The sequence below is a fragment of the Phaenicophaeus curvirostris genome, chromosome 4 (assembly GCF_032191515.1).
Source record: "Phaenicophaeus curvirostris isolate KB17595 chromosome 4, BPBGC_Pcur_1.0, whole genome shotgun sequence".
NCBI classification, from domain to species: domain Eukaryota; kingdom Metazoa; phylum Chordata; class Aves; order Cuculiformes; family Cuculidae; genus Phaenicophaeus; species Phaenicophaeus curvirostris.
The window spans coordinates 68,491,550-68,505,871 of NC_091395.1; the positions used below are offsets into that span (position 1 = coordinate 68,491,550).

The 14,322-nt window shown below is 39.3% G+C and overlaps 1 protein-coding gene across 17 annotated transcripts in view; it reads right to left on the minus strand.

The window, feature by feature from the left end:
• Positions 1 to 629: 629 nt before the first annotated feature.
• ADD1 (adducin 1) overlaps positions 630 to 14,322 on the minus strand; it is a 62,373-nt gene continuing 48,680 nt past the window's right edge. For 6 of the 17 annotated variants that reach the window (XM_069856436.1, XM_069856434.1, XM_069856435.1 and 3 more), the window contains 4 exons: positions 9,392 to 9,548; positions 8,152 to 8,526; positions 7,308 to 7,403; positions 630 to 3,057 (listed from right to left, as the gene is read on the minus strand). In XM_069856436.1, the coding sequence (XP_069712537.1) occupies positions 2,705 to 3,057; positions 7,308 to 7,403; positions 8,152 to 8,526; positions 9,392 to 9,548 (981 nt within the window). In that variant the 3' untranslated portion in view covers positions 630 to 2,704. Of the gene's footprint in view, positions 3,058 to 6,549; positions 6,585 to 7,307; positions 7,404 to 8,151; positions 8,527 to 9,391; positions 9,549 to 14,322 lie in introns of those variants that run through there. The other 11 variants (XM_069856443.1, XM_069856441.1, XM_069856440.1 and 8 more) reach the window with 4 other exon arrangements.

A 14,322-nucleotide genomic window follows, 5' to 3' on the forward strand; every position in this document is an offset into this window, starting at 1 on the left:
GTCCAGAGCTGCACCTGATGCCCAGCAGGACCGGGGAAGCAATTGTGTCCCCGTACTCAGCCAGGCCACACCTTGAATACTATGTTCAGTTTTGGGATGCTCTGCAAGACAATGTCCAGAGGACAACAAAACTGGTGAAGGGGCTGGAGAACGAGTCTTACAAGGAACAGCAGAGGGACCTGGGATTGAAAAGCCTCCTCCCTCTCAGCCTCCTTTTCTCTAGGCTAATCACTGTCTACAACTCTCTGGGAGGAGGCTGTAGCAGCAGGCGGGTGTTGGTCTCTTCTCCCAGGTGACAGGCAGTAGGTCTCAAGTTGTGCTGGGAGAGGTTCAGATCAGACGTTAGGAAAAATTTCTTCACTGGAAGGGTTCTCAGGCAGTGGCAGAGGCCGCCCAGGGAGGGGGTTGAGTCTCCAGCCCTGGAGGGGGTTAGAAGACCAGTAGATGAGGTGCTCAGGGATATGATTTAGTAGCAGACAGACAGGTACAGTTGGACTCAATGATCTCAAAGGTCTTTGCCAACCTAGCAATTCTGATTGAAAGAGTGGAACTGATAAAACTGAACCAGCTACAGCTGTAGAATAAAACTGTACAAGTTTTGAAAGCAGAGCAGGAAAAGGTTTTGTTGGTTTTGGTTTTTTTAAAGACTTTTATTTGTGAGTAGAACTTAATGATACAAGAAAGAAAGAAAAATACAGGGCTTTCTTCTGCCCCAAATTGTGTAACCATACCATACATAACTACATTTCATATCGTAATACAAAGAATTAAAAGAACAAACTACAAAATTAGAAATTAAGAGTCATTGCATATGTGGTCAAGATAAATGGAGGGACTCCATTAAAGAACTGAAACATAGAGCAATTAGTCATTTAATTACAACCCGGCAATAAAACACAATTTAGCAAAATAAGTATTGTACGCTTCCTAGTGTACAGAGGACAGCCAAGGTTAAAGTACAAGCTGAAAGCCATTGGTGCCATGCAGCCCTGACCGAACGTCCTGTCCGGGGGTCCCGCTTTACTGCTGCTGCTGTGCCACCCGCCCCACCCACGCCACAGCCCCGCGCCCGACATCTCTCACGACATCGCAACCTCCGCACCTCGCTTCTCCTTCGAAGCCTCACAGCTCTTGCTCCTTTCAGCTGTTTCCCAGCCCGAGGTACCAGCACGCCCCAGCCTAACACAGGCCTCGTCCTTCCACAGCCACCTTCAGCTGCTCAACCCACCTCTCCTCCGCTGCTTTCTGCTGCATGAATTGTAAGGCATTAGTTTTCTGCTATTTTACCAATTGCAATGCTTAATATTGTCCTAAAAGGTTACATCCATACTCTGTTTTGTTACAGACACTTACTGTGAGTCAGTGTTGCCCTCTCCCGCCCAGGAGCGTCCGTGTTTTCTGCGGTTAACACCAGAAATGCCGATAAAAGCAACCAGAACCGGTTACCGGCCTTCCCCACTTTTGGCTGGGGTAGCGACGCAGTTTCTGGCGAGTTCCTGCAAGCTTTACCTATCTGATCTTAGACTACATTTACAATTTGTGATAGACAGAAGCATGGCAACAACTGGAAAATAGTGAATTCGGTGGCAAGAGTGATTTTCTTTACCATGCTACACATTAAACATTCATAGCAAACTGTGAAGATACACCTTGAAGGTTACCTGGCATTTCTGTACTTTACTGCTGGCAACAACAAAAACATTAAAGAAATGCCAGTTTTTGTACGTGAAAATAAGTAATATATAAAAAAAAGGTTAAATATTCAGTGTAACACATTTACATTTTTATCATGGGAAGGAACAAACACAAAAGGCCGCAAAAAGGGTCTGGGCAGCAGGTTTGCTTGTGCACCCGAGGGATTTTTAAGAGGGTGAAAAAAAGCCCTGTGTTAAGGCCCAAACTTCACACCACCAGCTGAACAACTTCTGAAATGCTTTTATACAGTCACTTTTCAACCTCTTCTAACAGCCAAATTACCGATTCCTAGGGAGGCAAGACTTAAAGACAAATTTCCCTTTAAACTATAGTCACTAGAGAAAAAAAAAAAGATCGGGCTCTTTCAACACACAACATGAGATGAACACACCACGGTTACCTCAGCCCTGGACATCAAAGATGAATTCAAGTGCCAGTTATGAAGTGAAGTGAAAAACACCTTCATTTTGTTACAATAGTCAGAGGGGGAAAAAGAGAGGAAGGAATGTATATAGCCTCAAAGCTTGCCTAAAACATGATCAGTAATCCCTAGCTTGCACGCCAGTTCAAGAATACATCCCCCTGGAAATCATCCCTGCAAAAGAATCCTCTCTGTAAGTCAATATTAAAGAAGGAATTTACCTGTGTCTTGGAAGAGAATATTGGAACAGAACACTTGTGTTATCTTCAGTTGTGAAAATTTTATTCTTTTGTAAAGCAGTGTGGGCTTGAAATTAAAAATAGTGATTCAATGCCTTCCTCATGGAAGTCATGCACGTTTGATTACAAATAGGGATCAGATCTGTGGTAGCTGCTGAAAACAGGATTAGCACCTCTTTGGACATGAGTTTCTGGTTGTAACCTTAAACAATGAAGCCATAACTTGAGGGGCTGGTTGGATTACTTGTTGCATTCATTTACATAAGACAAAACACTCAGCACGATCTGGTACATTCTAGTGGTTAATGGATTTTAAAACATGACAGTGTTTCTGCAGTGTGTTTGGCCTTTAGGAGTCACTCTTCTTTTTGCTCTTCTTCAGGAAGGAAGGAGTGCGAAACTTCTTTTTCTTTTTCGATGGGGACTTCCCTGGAGATTCATCACTACCTGCATCAGCCGCTGTCCCCTCCTCAGCTGTTGGTGTTACTGGCTCTTCAGCAGGTTGAGACTGGGGTTCCTTGTTTTCCACTGCAGGGGATTCCGTTTGGCTTTTGGGCACATCTGGATCACATCTCCCTTCCTCCTTTCCTAAGGGAGGGAAGCCGAGTGCTTCTGAAGGCTCATCAGGGGTGAGATCTGGGAGGGTTTGCTTGAAAGTTGCAGCATCACTGTCATCCTTGTAAGTCTGGTCCTGCTGTGTCTCTAATGGACGGACAGACAATGACATCATTAGTTCAGGTAAGTGTCCCGAGACCAGAGAAAGTGAAGCACGTCGATGGTGAGCACTATCTATAAAAAAACTAACACGTTTACTTGGCAGGAAAGCCTTTGTAATAGGTCTGTTCTTCCGCTTTGTGCACACAAATAAGATATTCAAAAGCATTGTTTATTTTTAAGCTTCTTACCACAGAAGAAGAGAAAGGTGAATTCCACCAAGGGGGTGTAAACCAGCAAGAGTAACCATTCAGACTTCTCTCATGTTTTATTTGTAACATTTGCAAGCAACATGAGATTTTAGTATTGTAAGCACGAATTAAACCTACAATTTGACCTGGAACTCAAGAGCAGCATGAAATTCCATATCTTGAGTCTTTTTTTTCTTTTGTTGGGACAAAATTAATAGCTGGTTTGCAATCCATTAATTAATTTCTAAACTGTTGGCTTGCCCATTTTTAATTCCAGTGCTTGGATTTTCATAATATTCTTCCATAAGATCTAACAGATGTTGCTTCAGAAGCGGTTTCCTATCACAAAGGCTTCACTTCTTTTGCAAGATATGAGCAGGTATTATGGGCTTCTATAAGTAAAATCCATGTATTTTATCAAATTAAATGAGCTCAGCAGGTTATGCGATTTTAAATGTCTGACGTCTAACAGCAAAACTCAACCCTGGAGAAAGGAACATCAAAATTCTAGAGACAGCTTTATGTCAAAGGTGAACTTTACCACCTCTCCCTCACTTGTCACGCTGTCCTCTCTCACCACTATGCTTTAGAGATGTTGTTTAAAGCTCCTCTTTGTGCACATGTATTTAACAAGGAGCACTTTTTGAAGTTCCCTGCAATGTTCATCCCTGTACTGTAGCCAAGAAGTATCTCATTCTCTGTGTAAAATATATCCCCGTTGCTGTTACATAAGGAGGAATTTGGAACAAAAACCAGGCCATATTCATTGTAAGACACAAAAGGCAGGCAACTATTTTTTCTCCCTTTTAAAATCTTGTTCGTTTTAATTTGAAAAGACTGAAGGTTTTGACAAGAATTTACAGAAAATACTTGATACCTTCCCATTTTCCTATGACAATGAACTTTCCTTTTATTTCTGCCAGGCAGAATTAATAATCCTCCCATGCGTTTTAGAGGGCTCTGTTCTGTGAATCCCAGCTAGAAAACCCAACAAGTTTTGCCTAGAGCACCGTGAACTCCTAACAGGTTAAATAAACAAAACACGCTAGAATTCAGCGCCAAACACTCGGAATGCACAAGTTAGCGGTTTAAGTTATAATGCAGGCAGGATTTAAAACAGAGTGAAGAAGAGAAAGCGATTTATATACATCACAGGGTGCCCCCTCGAGCCTGAGTTTAACCCTTATACATACGGGACAGATTTGTACGAAGCATCACCTACAATTCTTCACCATCACTACACTCTTTTTTGATTTTACTTATCAAGAGTTCACTGAAAGCATTGCTGGGCTCCCTGGAATCCAGTGATGGGATGCATGGGAACGATTCAAAGCTTCACCAGGGGGAGTTTAGAGTGGACACGAAGAAGCTTTTCTTTACCAAGAGGGCGGTCAAACACTGGAACAGGCTTCCTGGAGAAGCACTCAATGCTCCAAGCCTGTCAGAGGCTTTTGGACAACACCCTTGACAGCATGGAGTGACTTTTGGCCAACCCTGATGCAGTCAGGCAGGTGGACCGGGTGATCATCGTAGGGCCCTTCCTTCACTATTCTATTCTATTCATTAGCTGGGCCTGTTTTCACAGCAGCCATCATCATAGATTACCAGCCAGTTTTATTTTATCTTTTTACAAGAGCTTTCTTTTAAAGTTTGAAACAAAGTTTTAAAAAAAGGATTAGGAATTCTTTAAAAATTAATGATCAGGAAGCCACAGGCATTCAAAAAGTATTTACCGGCTGGTCCAAGCACTGGATAAATACAAACAGGTTTATAACTCATTAACCCAGGACTGCCAAATTACCACCAGCTTTACCGAATGGATTAGCATTACGCTGGCATCAAACAAACATCTGTTTATCCAGCTTGCTAGGGGCAATGTTTTACCAGAATTAGGGAGGATTACAAATTCCACATTTGATAAAGCGAGCATCCGGTAAGTAAATGCCTTGCTGTTCTATTTGATGGATTTCAGTAACTGAACTAGGAATGTTAAACAATATTTCTTGCTGCAAAAACCTATTTACAGTTTAAGAACTCAGCAGCATCTCAAGATCTCCTATGTTTTTTAGAATAATCATGTCTACATCCATGCTCTCCCTTTACATGTGGTCTGACATGAGTTTGAAAAGTAACATTAAGACTGGTGTGTGTTTACAAGGCACGTTATTTATAATAAAGGTTTACGCTATTTTTCAACATAAATGTGGACAAACATACAAACTAGGCTATAGCTGAGCTAACACAAAACACCCTTCCGACTTCAGCTACACTTAGAAACAATGAGGAAAAAGAGTTGAGAAGTGGCTGTGTACAGAGAACACTGCCATTCATGAGGCTTTGAGCAGCCTGATCCGGTGGGAGGTGTCCCTGCCCATGGCCAGCGGAGTTGGAACTGGATGGTCTTTAAGGACCCTTCAAACCCAAACCATTCCATGACTCCATGATTCAACAGAACTGTCAACCAAAGTCATCACAGTATAAACTTCCAGTTACTCTCTTAAGATAAGCTTTGTATGTTTGTCCCAGAAGAACAGTTTCTAGAACACAATTCTCAGTTTAAAAGAATTTTCAGGTTTTTGAACTTTATTAGTATTATCATGGTTGTCTATGACGTAGTTTGACTTCCATATCTACAACACACACACTGACTTTTGGATATAACAAGACATACGAATGGAGGGAGTCAAACATTCTTAATGCTTTCAAGTATAATCTGACGTAGCCCTGCAGATCTAGCTGAAACAGCTGTGGAAGTTGCTGCTATTCCTTCATTGGAATTTGAATTTCCATACAGCTGACCTATATAACATGGGAGTAGTTCCATATTCACTTCCGTGCAGAAGTCTCCTGGGTACGTTTAGTGTCAGCGGTAACACTTCTGCACTAGAACAGATAAGGAACTTTCTTCCATTTCATTACCAGGTCCAAGCTGTGTAGGCAGCAGCAAACTGTTGGGGCAGAAACTCCCAGATCTGTTCCAGCTACATCTGAAAGACAACTTCAGACTATTCCTTTTTAAACTGAGGGATCAGACACACAGATATGGAAACACATGATGTCACTTTCACAGTCTCTTTTAAAGGGGGAGTGCGTTTTAACATAAAATCTGTTAACTACCTAGAACTTGATGAAATAGAGAACTAAAGAAATCAGCATCAACTGAAAAAGCCTGCTTTTAAAAAAGAAAAGCAAACCCAACAACAACAAAAAAACCCAAACCAACTTAGTAAACGAATTTGCGAAAGTGAAGCAAAGCACATAAGCAGGTCAGAGTATGGAATGATACTTACTATGGTAACAGGTACTCTTTAGCATATCCATCTCCTGTTTGTAACGCAGCCACAAGAAGAAAAAAGCACAAGTAGAGAATCTATGCATTCATCACAGCCATTGTGTTAAGTTAGAAGAATGGTTGCGACCATTCTTATAGAAAACAGAATGAGATGAAGTAGTGAATGGAAGACTAACAGACAAGTGATATATCCAATATACAAGGTAAAGGAAACAGGACAAATTAGATTACACCTTTCAAGATTGTTATTTTATCCTTTTTTGAGGAAATTGCAGACTTTACCAGCCCTGCTCTCATTTTTAGTCAAAACTACTACATAAAGTGAGCAAATAATGATATTTTGATTCAAATTGAGTTGGAAAAATATTACTGAGGTGTAATCCAAGTACAATAATGTTTAAGAAATGTGCAATCAGTGAAGGACATTTACCAAAGCATCTAAATTTATGTCTGGTTCACCATCAGACACACTTTCGTTTCATAAGAGCAAAAAGGGTAAATTAACTGAGAAACATCAAAGAGATGACAAGGCAATTCTGAAGAGATGAAAATTTGTCTTTATTTTAATGCACACTTCTTTATTATTGTAAACATAATTCCTATTACACTCATAGTTCAGTGTTGTATGTTTTAGGTAGTATAAGACACAAGAAATAATTTACCATTATTAGATGCTAGTTCATATATTTTCATGCGTCAGTCACTAATGATGCAGTTACTGGTTTCCCCTGGCCCCCAGATCAGAATTGACATACCTTCCTCTATTTTAATCGGCGTACTGGGAGGAGTGCGAGCTAAAGTGTGATCAGCAGGGCTTCTCTCTTTCTGCTGTCTGCCATCTTCTGAAGGTTCTGCAGATGAAGACAAGGAGAAATTAAAAACACAGACAACACCTCTCAAGCACATGAGAAAATAAGTGTCCTTTTACTCCATACACATAAGATAGGAATACATTTTTCTGAATCCAAATTGTGCCAGGATATTAAATAATATCAAAACAAGCAAAAGAAAATTAAGTGATTGTTTAATATCAACAAAACTATTGAGGTCACAGCTGAGCTCTGTGGTGGTTCCCCCCCCCCCGATAAGAGGCCACGAATAATGTAACCATTTATGAATTGGTTTGTCATGCTGTTCTACAGAAAACTTGTGAGGGAAAGCCACAAGGAACTTATAAGCAAATTGGTAAGGGGTGTGGAATTCTGTTAGACCTACACAAGATCGTGTTCTTTTGCTTGCTTTGTATTGCTGAAACTTGGAATAAACAAAATTGCATCCCAAAAGAACAGAAGACTGCACAGATAATCACAGAAACATGCAGTAATTAAATGATTCACAACAGATTTCGGTGGTTTGCCTATTTGTTATTAGTAAAGAGGGTCCCCCTTGCTTCCAGATCCAGCCCTAGATCCAAAGGAAAACAACAGAGTGCACTGTGTATCAGGAACAATATTAAAGCTTTGTCCCATACAGTTCACCTAGATAATTATAAGTTAAATCAGTCCCACAGATGAGAGTCAACTGACAGAATCTCCAAACTGTGCAGGTAAAGAGGTTGTTCCTTAGATTGCAAGCGCAACTGTACCACATTAGTAATACCTGAGGCATCAGCCAAAAGATCAGGATTGGACTTTAATGCTTTGATCACTGCAGTATGAAATTCCTTATGGGAGGACTTCTGCCCATCTGGCTCTTCTTGGTTAAGATGTGTGATGACTTGCTGCGTGGTCTGACAAGAAACCCATGCAGCAGCAAACTGAGTGTTATCTAATGATTTAGACAGTGATGATATGCCACGATCCTGTAAAGTCTTCGTATCTGTTCCTTGAAAGGTTTTTGATCTGCCTTTCAAATCCAGAGATTTTTTATCTGACGTATTTTGCTCACTGATGATCTGATTTCTAAGCAATGTACTCTGCTCCCCAGCTGGTGTCTGTCTCAGTAACACAGTCTCTCCATATTTTGATACCTTATCTAAGAAGGATGTAGCAATGTTACTGAGAGAACAAATGTATGCAGTTACACAGGCATAACAGCACAGTATCCCACCCCACACAGCCCAACACTTGATTAACTGAACACACACAATCTACAGAGGCTCCCAAATTATCTTATCAAAAACAGAAGCAGAAAGAGCACATTGCAAAAGAAAAAGCACTTCTGGTTCCTGCATCATTCAAATTCAAAACCTAACAACAGACGTTCATCTCTTAACTATCATCCCTTGAAACTATACAGAAATAAAGCAGGATAACCACTCCAGATGCAGCAACTACTTTCTACAGCACAATTCTGTCATAATTCTATGATAATTTAGAAAGTCTGTTTTGGGGGAAGTCCCCAAGATGTGTCCTTTACAAGTAGCAATCAAATATTCTTCTCTATCTTCTGAAAGCCACGATTTGGAATGAGTTAGAAACCCGCAGTTTTGCTGCTAAAAAGCAACACCACTCTCTCATTCTAGAGACTCTCTCAAGCGCTAGGGGAAGCAAAGTGGAACAATCTGCAATACTTTGCGGTACCTAGATGATTTTTTGACTGAAGTTTCAAGCTTTCAGCTTCCCAAGAGCAGCAGTAACTGGCTATTCTAAACACTCCAGTTTGTCTGCTAGGATAATTCTTAAAATAAGATCTATGCATTTTACAGAATACTCCATTAACACTCGGACCGCATATGCTGTCTCCAATAAGCTTTCATTTATAATTCACAATGGAAAAAGTGAAACACACAAAAGCTGAATGAATTACAGGCTTTGCAAGTAGCCCACCTTCCAATCAGCAATAAACTTGCTATTATTATAGTCTACTGCAGAAAAAAAAAATACACAGAGAAACCAACCTTCTGGTCCCTTCTGCTTTCTTTCTATTTCTTTGCGATACTCTTCCAGTTCTCGATCAGTGAGTTTGTTGAAGGGATTTGGTCCTGTTGTGCTCACTATGACTTTTGGTTGATATTCTTTCTCAATTATTGCCTTCGAAGCAGTCACCAGTTCTCCCTGACAAAAGAAAATTAAGATACATCTGCAATTAAGCAGTAACTTGCAGAACCCTAAGAAATACAGGGCCTACAAAGCAACCAAAAAACCCCCCAAACAAACCAGAAAGATACTATGAAAAAAATGTTGCATTTATTTTCTTTTAGATTAAAAAAAATCTGTTGCAGGATTTTTTTTAAAATTATTTCATCTACAGCAGGTTAACAAAGGAGAAAACAGGTCTCATCAATTACTCTAACAGACACATCAGTGTTTCCACCAGGAATATCCACCACTAAGCAAACAACAGCCAGTCTAGTGGCATTATATCTGCAGTCACACAAGTATCAAGTTTCTTTTTCTCTCCACAAAAGAAACAGGATATCAGGCCGAACTGCAGGTCAAACTGGGCACAGAATATCTGTCCAAGTCTGCAAGACCCAGTTCACAGGTGGGCGTTTGTGGCTTGCTTTGCCACTTCTTGTTTTGGTTTTTTTGTGGTCTGTTTTTTTTAATAAGGGAAAAGCCATTTCTAGTAACTACTGCGTAATATCTGACAGATATTTAGTAAAAAGCCATCCTGTATGTGTTCTGTACGCACCGGATTAATAGTTTATTACAATCCATTTAAAAGTAATTAACCTTAATCTTATACAAGTTAGTATATTTACATCTACAGCATTTGTCATACAAGCTAGATAAAAAGTTATACAAATAAAAATAAAGCATTATCAATTCTAAGTACAGTAAGTTCCAAAGGACAAAAGCAGCCACATCAGATTCTCCAATGGTAGAGCTTTTTAGTGTTTATCCTCAAACAGTAAAGATCAAAGCCACTGGCTTTTCATTGTCTCAGATACAAAAGATGCTTGCCTGGACAGCCCCTCACTTGTTTTAAGTATTCAGTTTTTAAATTGGATGTCATACAACTCTGACACTAGTCTGGAAATGATTGACGTGTGGTCTGTACCGTGTGTCACTGGGATACCTGAATTGTCTTCAATGTTGAAAAGAGTCCACAGTTGATGGACAAGCATAAGATGTTCACTGTAAAACTGAACATGAAATTAGAAAGAGAACTGTTTTGGATGCTAAGAGCTGCTTTTGTTAAGTTGTCTGCAGCAAAAAGGTGACAGACAAGAATGCCCAGATGGAATGAGGACAAGAGCAGCTGGGTATTTCTGAAAGCCTATGAGGGATATCTAGAAATCTGGTCTAGAGCAATCCAGGGAGGGAAGAAGAGCTGGTTGCTAAAATCTATGCTGCTCTTCAGGAAGCAAAACAGAAGCCAGAAGAACAAACAGTGTAACAACAAGTCTCCGCTGCAAGAGCCTGGAAGGAAGTGCAGGAGAGAAACATCTCTAAAACATTATAGATCAGCTCTGTTTCTCCATAAAATAAGAGGAACTCTCATCTCAGATACAGAGTGTGAAAAGATTTTTCTCAACTATTTCCATTAACACCCTATGTCTAATACTAGAAAGCTTCCAATCTGATAGTCACGGCTTTTCTTACAGTATAACACATTAAAAGTCACAAAACCATCTACCTTTGTACAAATCCTAATTATTTTGTAGAATAACTTGTATCTCTGCTCACCTTTCAGACTAAATACAGAGTTTTAACTTAAACTCAGCAATAAGTAGCAGGGGTTTGTAAAGCACTGATCTCAGGCAGACTTTTAAGAGTTTTCTAGGATTGCAGAAGTCAGACAAACAAGACATACAGTGCACGCTGGTATCCTGGGAATGTTTACAAATCTCTCAATCTTGTCTGCAAGTTAAATCCAACTGACTGGGTAGAACAACTTTCACATGGAACAAAATTTTACTGAATGCCTGTAAGGTATTGCAGCTCACAGCAAGATGACTACGGCCCTGGCATTGTCTTCTCCTCCCTAAGAGAGCACCTTTGTTAACTACTGGGAATAAAAGCAGTGCATCAACTTTATCACACTTAACTAAACTAAAAAAACAACAAACCAAAACCAAGCACACACAAAACCTGCACCCACGACTTTGACCCAAGACAAATAATAATGAAAAAGATCAGAGGCAACAACACGAAGTGGATTATGTATCACAAAGAAAAAGCCCTTGTGTTTTTTGGACTGTAGAAGCAGAAAAATTACAGAAGATACCAGAAAGGCAAACTTTTCATTTCCTAAAAGCTGTTTCCAGATTAACACATCCAGTTTTGCTCAGCAGCAGTAATATGGAAGCAATTAAAAGGCCACTAAGGGAAATGACAAGGGTAGAGGGTCTGATTCTATGGGAGAAGTAAGTTAGAGTAGCATGTTAATAAGTTCTGCAATGTGATTACTCTAAAACATGTAGAAATCAAAGAAATAAAGATGCATTAATTCACAGAATAGGCCACAAAACAGCCTCTAGAGAATTCAAATAAAAACAAAACACAAAATGAAGACAGTAACATGGGACAGAAGGAAAGTAGTACCAAGAATGCAAAAGACAGTACTGGACATATTTTAGATTACTTGTGACAGCAGAATAAGCAAGACTTTGCAGAGCTATTGACCTGTCCATGCCACTCGGTGATTCCTATGAATGTCCAGAAAAACTGAACAAGAAATTTGGTCTGGAGTTGCTTCAGTATTAGACAGCGTGTAGAGTGTGAATAAATTCTCCTGCATAAAACTGGCAATGTTTCAACATAGGATGACACGCACAAAACTAACGTTCTAAAGATTTCACCAGGATTATGCTGACGTATTTTGATGATGATTCTAGTACTATTTTAATGACTATTTGCAGTTTGATTGTATGTGTAAGAACGTGAATGTCAACAGCATTTCTCCACTGTAAGAAAGAATGGGTAGATTATGTCTACAAAGAGAGTAATTTTCACTCCTGAGAATTTTGTAGGGACACACATTCCCACAAAGACCTGACACAGGAAAACTAATTTATAGCTAATGATGTACAATTTAGTATCTTTGTACTAAACTTGCACCTCAGATGACCTACAAGGAAATGTTAGATTATGAAGTCATTTTACAACTTCTCCAGCACATCTTGCTTTCAGAGAAACATTCAAAACTGCTAGGACCGGCATTATAACAGGCAAACACTTCACCTCGTTCCCAGGGACAGGTATGAGCAAAACCAGCAACTTATACATGCCAATTTTTCTCTTAATCAGGGAGTCTAATAACTGTCTGCAGTTGAAAATAGCTCTTAACGCAATCTGGCATTAATGCAGTGCCTTTATCCATAAAACAAGATTTTCAAAGTACTACTCGTGTAGAAGTCGCCATTAAAACACAGTGCACCCTCTGGGGCAGAATCGAGAGGCTCTTCACGAAGAACAAAGCCTCAGAATTTCTATTCGAAAGGAAGAGACACAAAATGGATGATTCCCACTGTACTTAAAATTCTTGAAAATCAATATGAAATTGTTTTTCTTAAACTCAGAATGCAGAATGGTCATTGGTAAGAATAACCAACATTTCTTCTCATTCAGCCAAGACTAAAGCAAAAGCTTAGTTAACCAAGTCTGTAACACAAATAAAATTACATGATGCACAAGGAGCCTGTGTTGCAACGTGGCTAGAACTTCTCAAAACATGGACAAAGCAAGTGACAAGGCAAAATGGAGTGTTCACTACTGCAGCCAAAACTCAAAGCATTTCATGCATACTGTACGCAAACAGGACTAAGAGGATTTTTTCATTTAAAACAGCATGCATTGGTATTTGATATAAATCTCAATGTCAGCTGAAAACATAGTACATTGTAAGCATTGCAGATGGAACATTTTAATTTAACTGTAATTAAGCGTCAAAGAATTTCTCAGGAGAGAACTTCTAAGTACCTGGCATCCACAAGTCCTTAAGTCCTCAATGTACAGGTCTCCTCAAAGTTTCATTCAACGTTTCATGCAAGGCCTGTGTGGGCATCATAAGGCTACTTATATTTCCCTTTGTTCTGATTTTTGGCATAATCTTTCTAGAAAATGTCTCTGGTAGGTTTTTCTGTTGTTCTTTGTGAGTTCACAGTTTTTTCTGTGGGTTCATTGGGGGGTTCTTTTGGGTTTTGTTTGGGTTTTTCTTGGTTGTTGTTGGCTTGGGTTTTGTTCCCTCTCAACAGGAAATAAAGCATTCAGGTCACAATCCATACTGAGATAATAAAGATCAGGAAATAGACCACCACTACACTGTGATGTAATTTTACACAGTATTTCGGGAGGACTTTCATCACACCACAAAATGAGACAGGTATAATTGGGCACCTAAACTAACTCTAGGCAAAATCATACCACCAAAAGACCTCTCGTTCACTCCTTGCTACAAAAATGCACATGAAATATTTGACTAGTTCTACAGAAATATGACACCATTATTAAAAAATACTTAAATGGCATCTTGCACATCATTGATGAAGGGAACTACCTGCATTGTGATAACTAATAGATGACTATCACAAAAACATTTTTTTTACTTTGAAGGTATTATTAAGCAGAGAATAAAAAGCACGCATTGCCTGGAAAAAACTTGGCTTTGTTTTATTTTTCATCTTAAATGTGAAAATATTTATTTCATTATTTTCCCTTTCAGAAAACAGATGAACTGTAATCTGCAAAAGTTCATCCATCATCAAAATCTTAGTAGGAAACAACTATCTATAAACACAAATTGGCTTATTGTACTAGAATGTGTTATAAAGTCATGAGCTTTGCAACAATGATGTCACTCAAAGTATTCTGCTTGTTGGCAGGAAAGCTTTTGTGATAATGAGATGTTAAGCCCAATCTAAATCAAGATTTAAGAATCTTT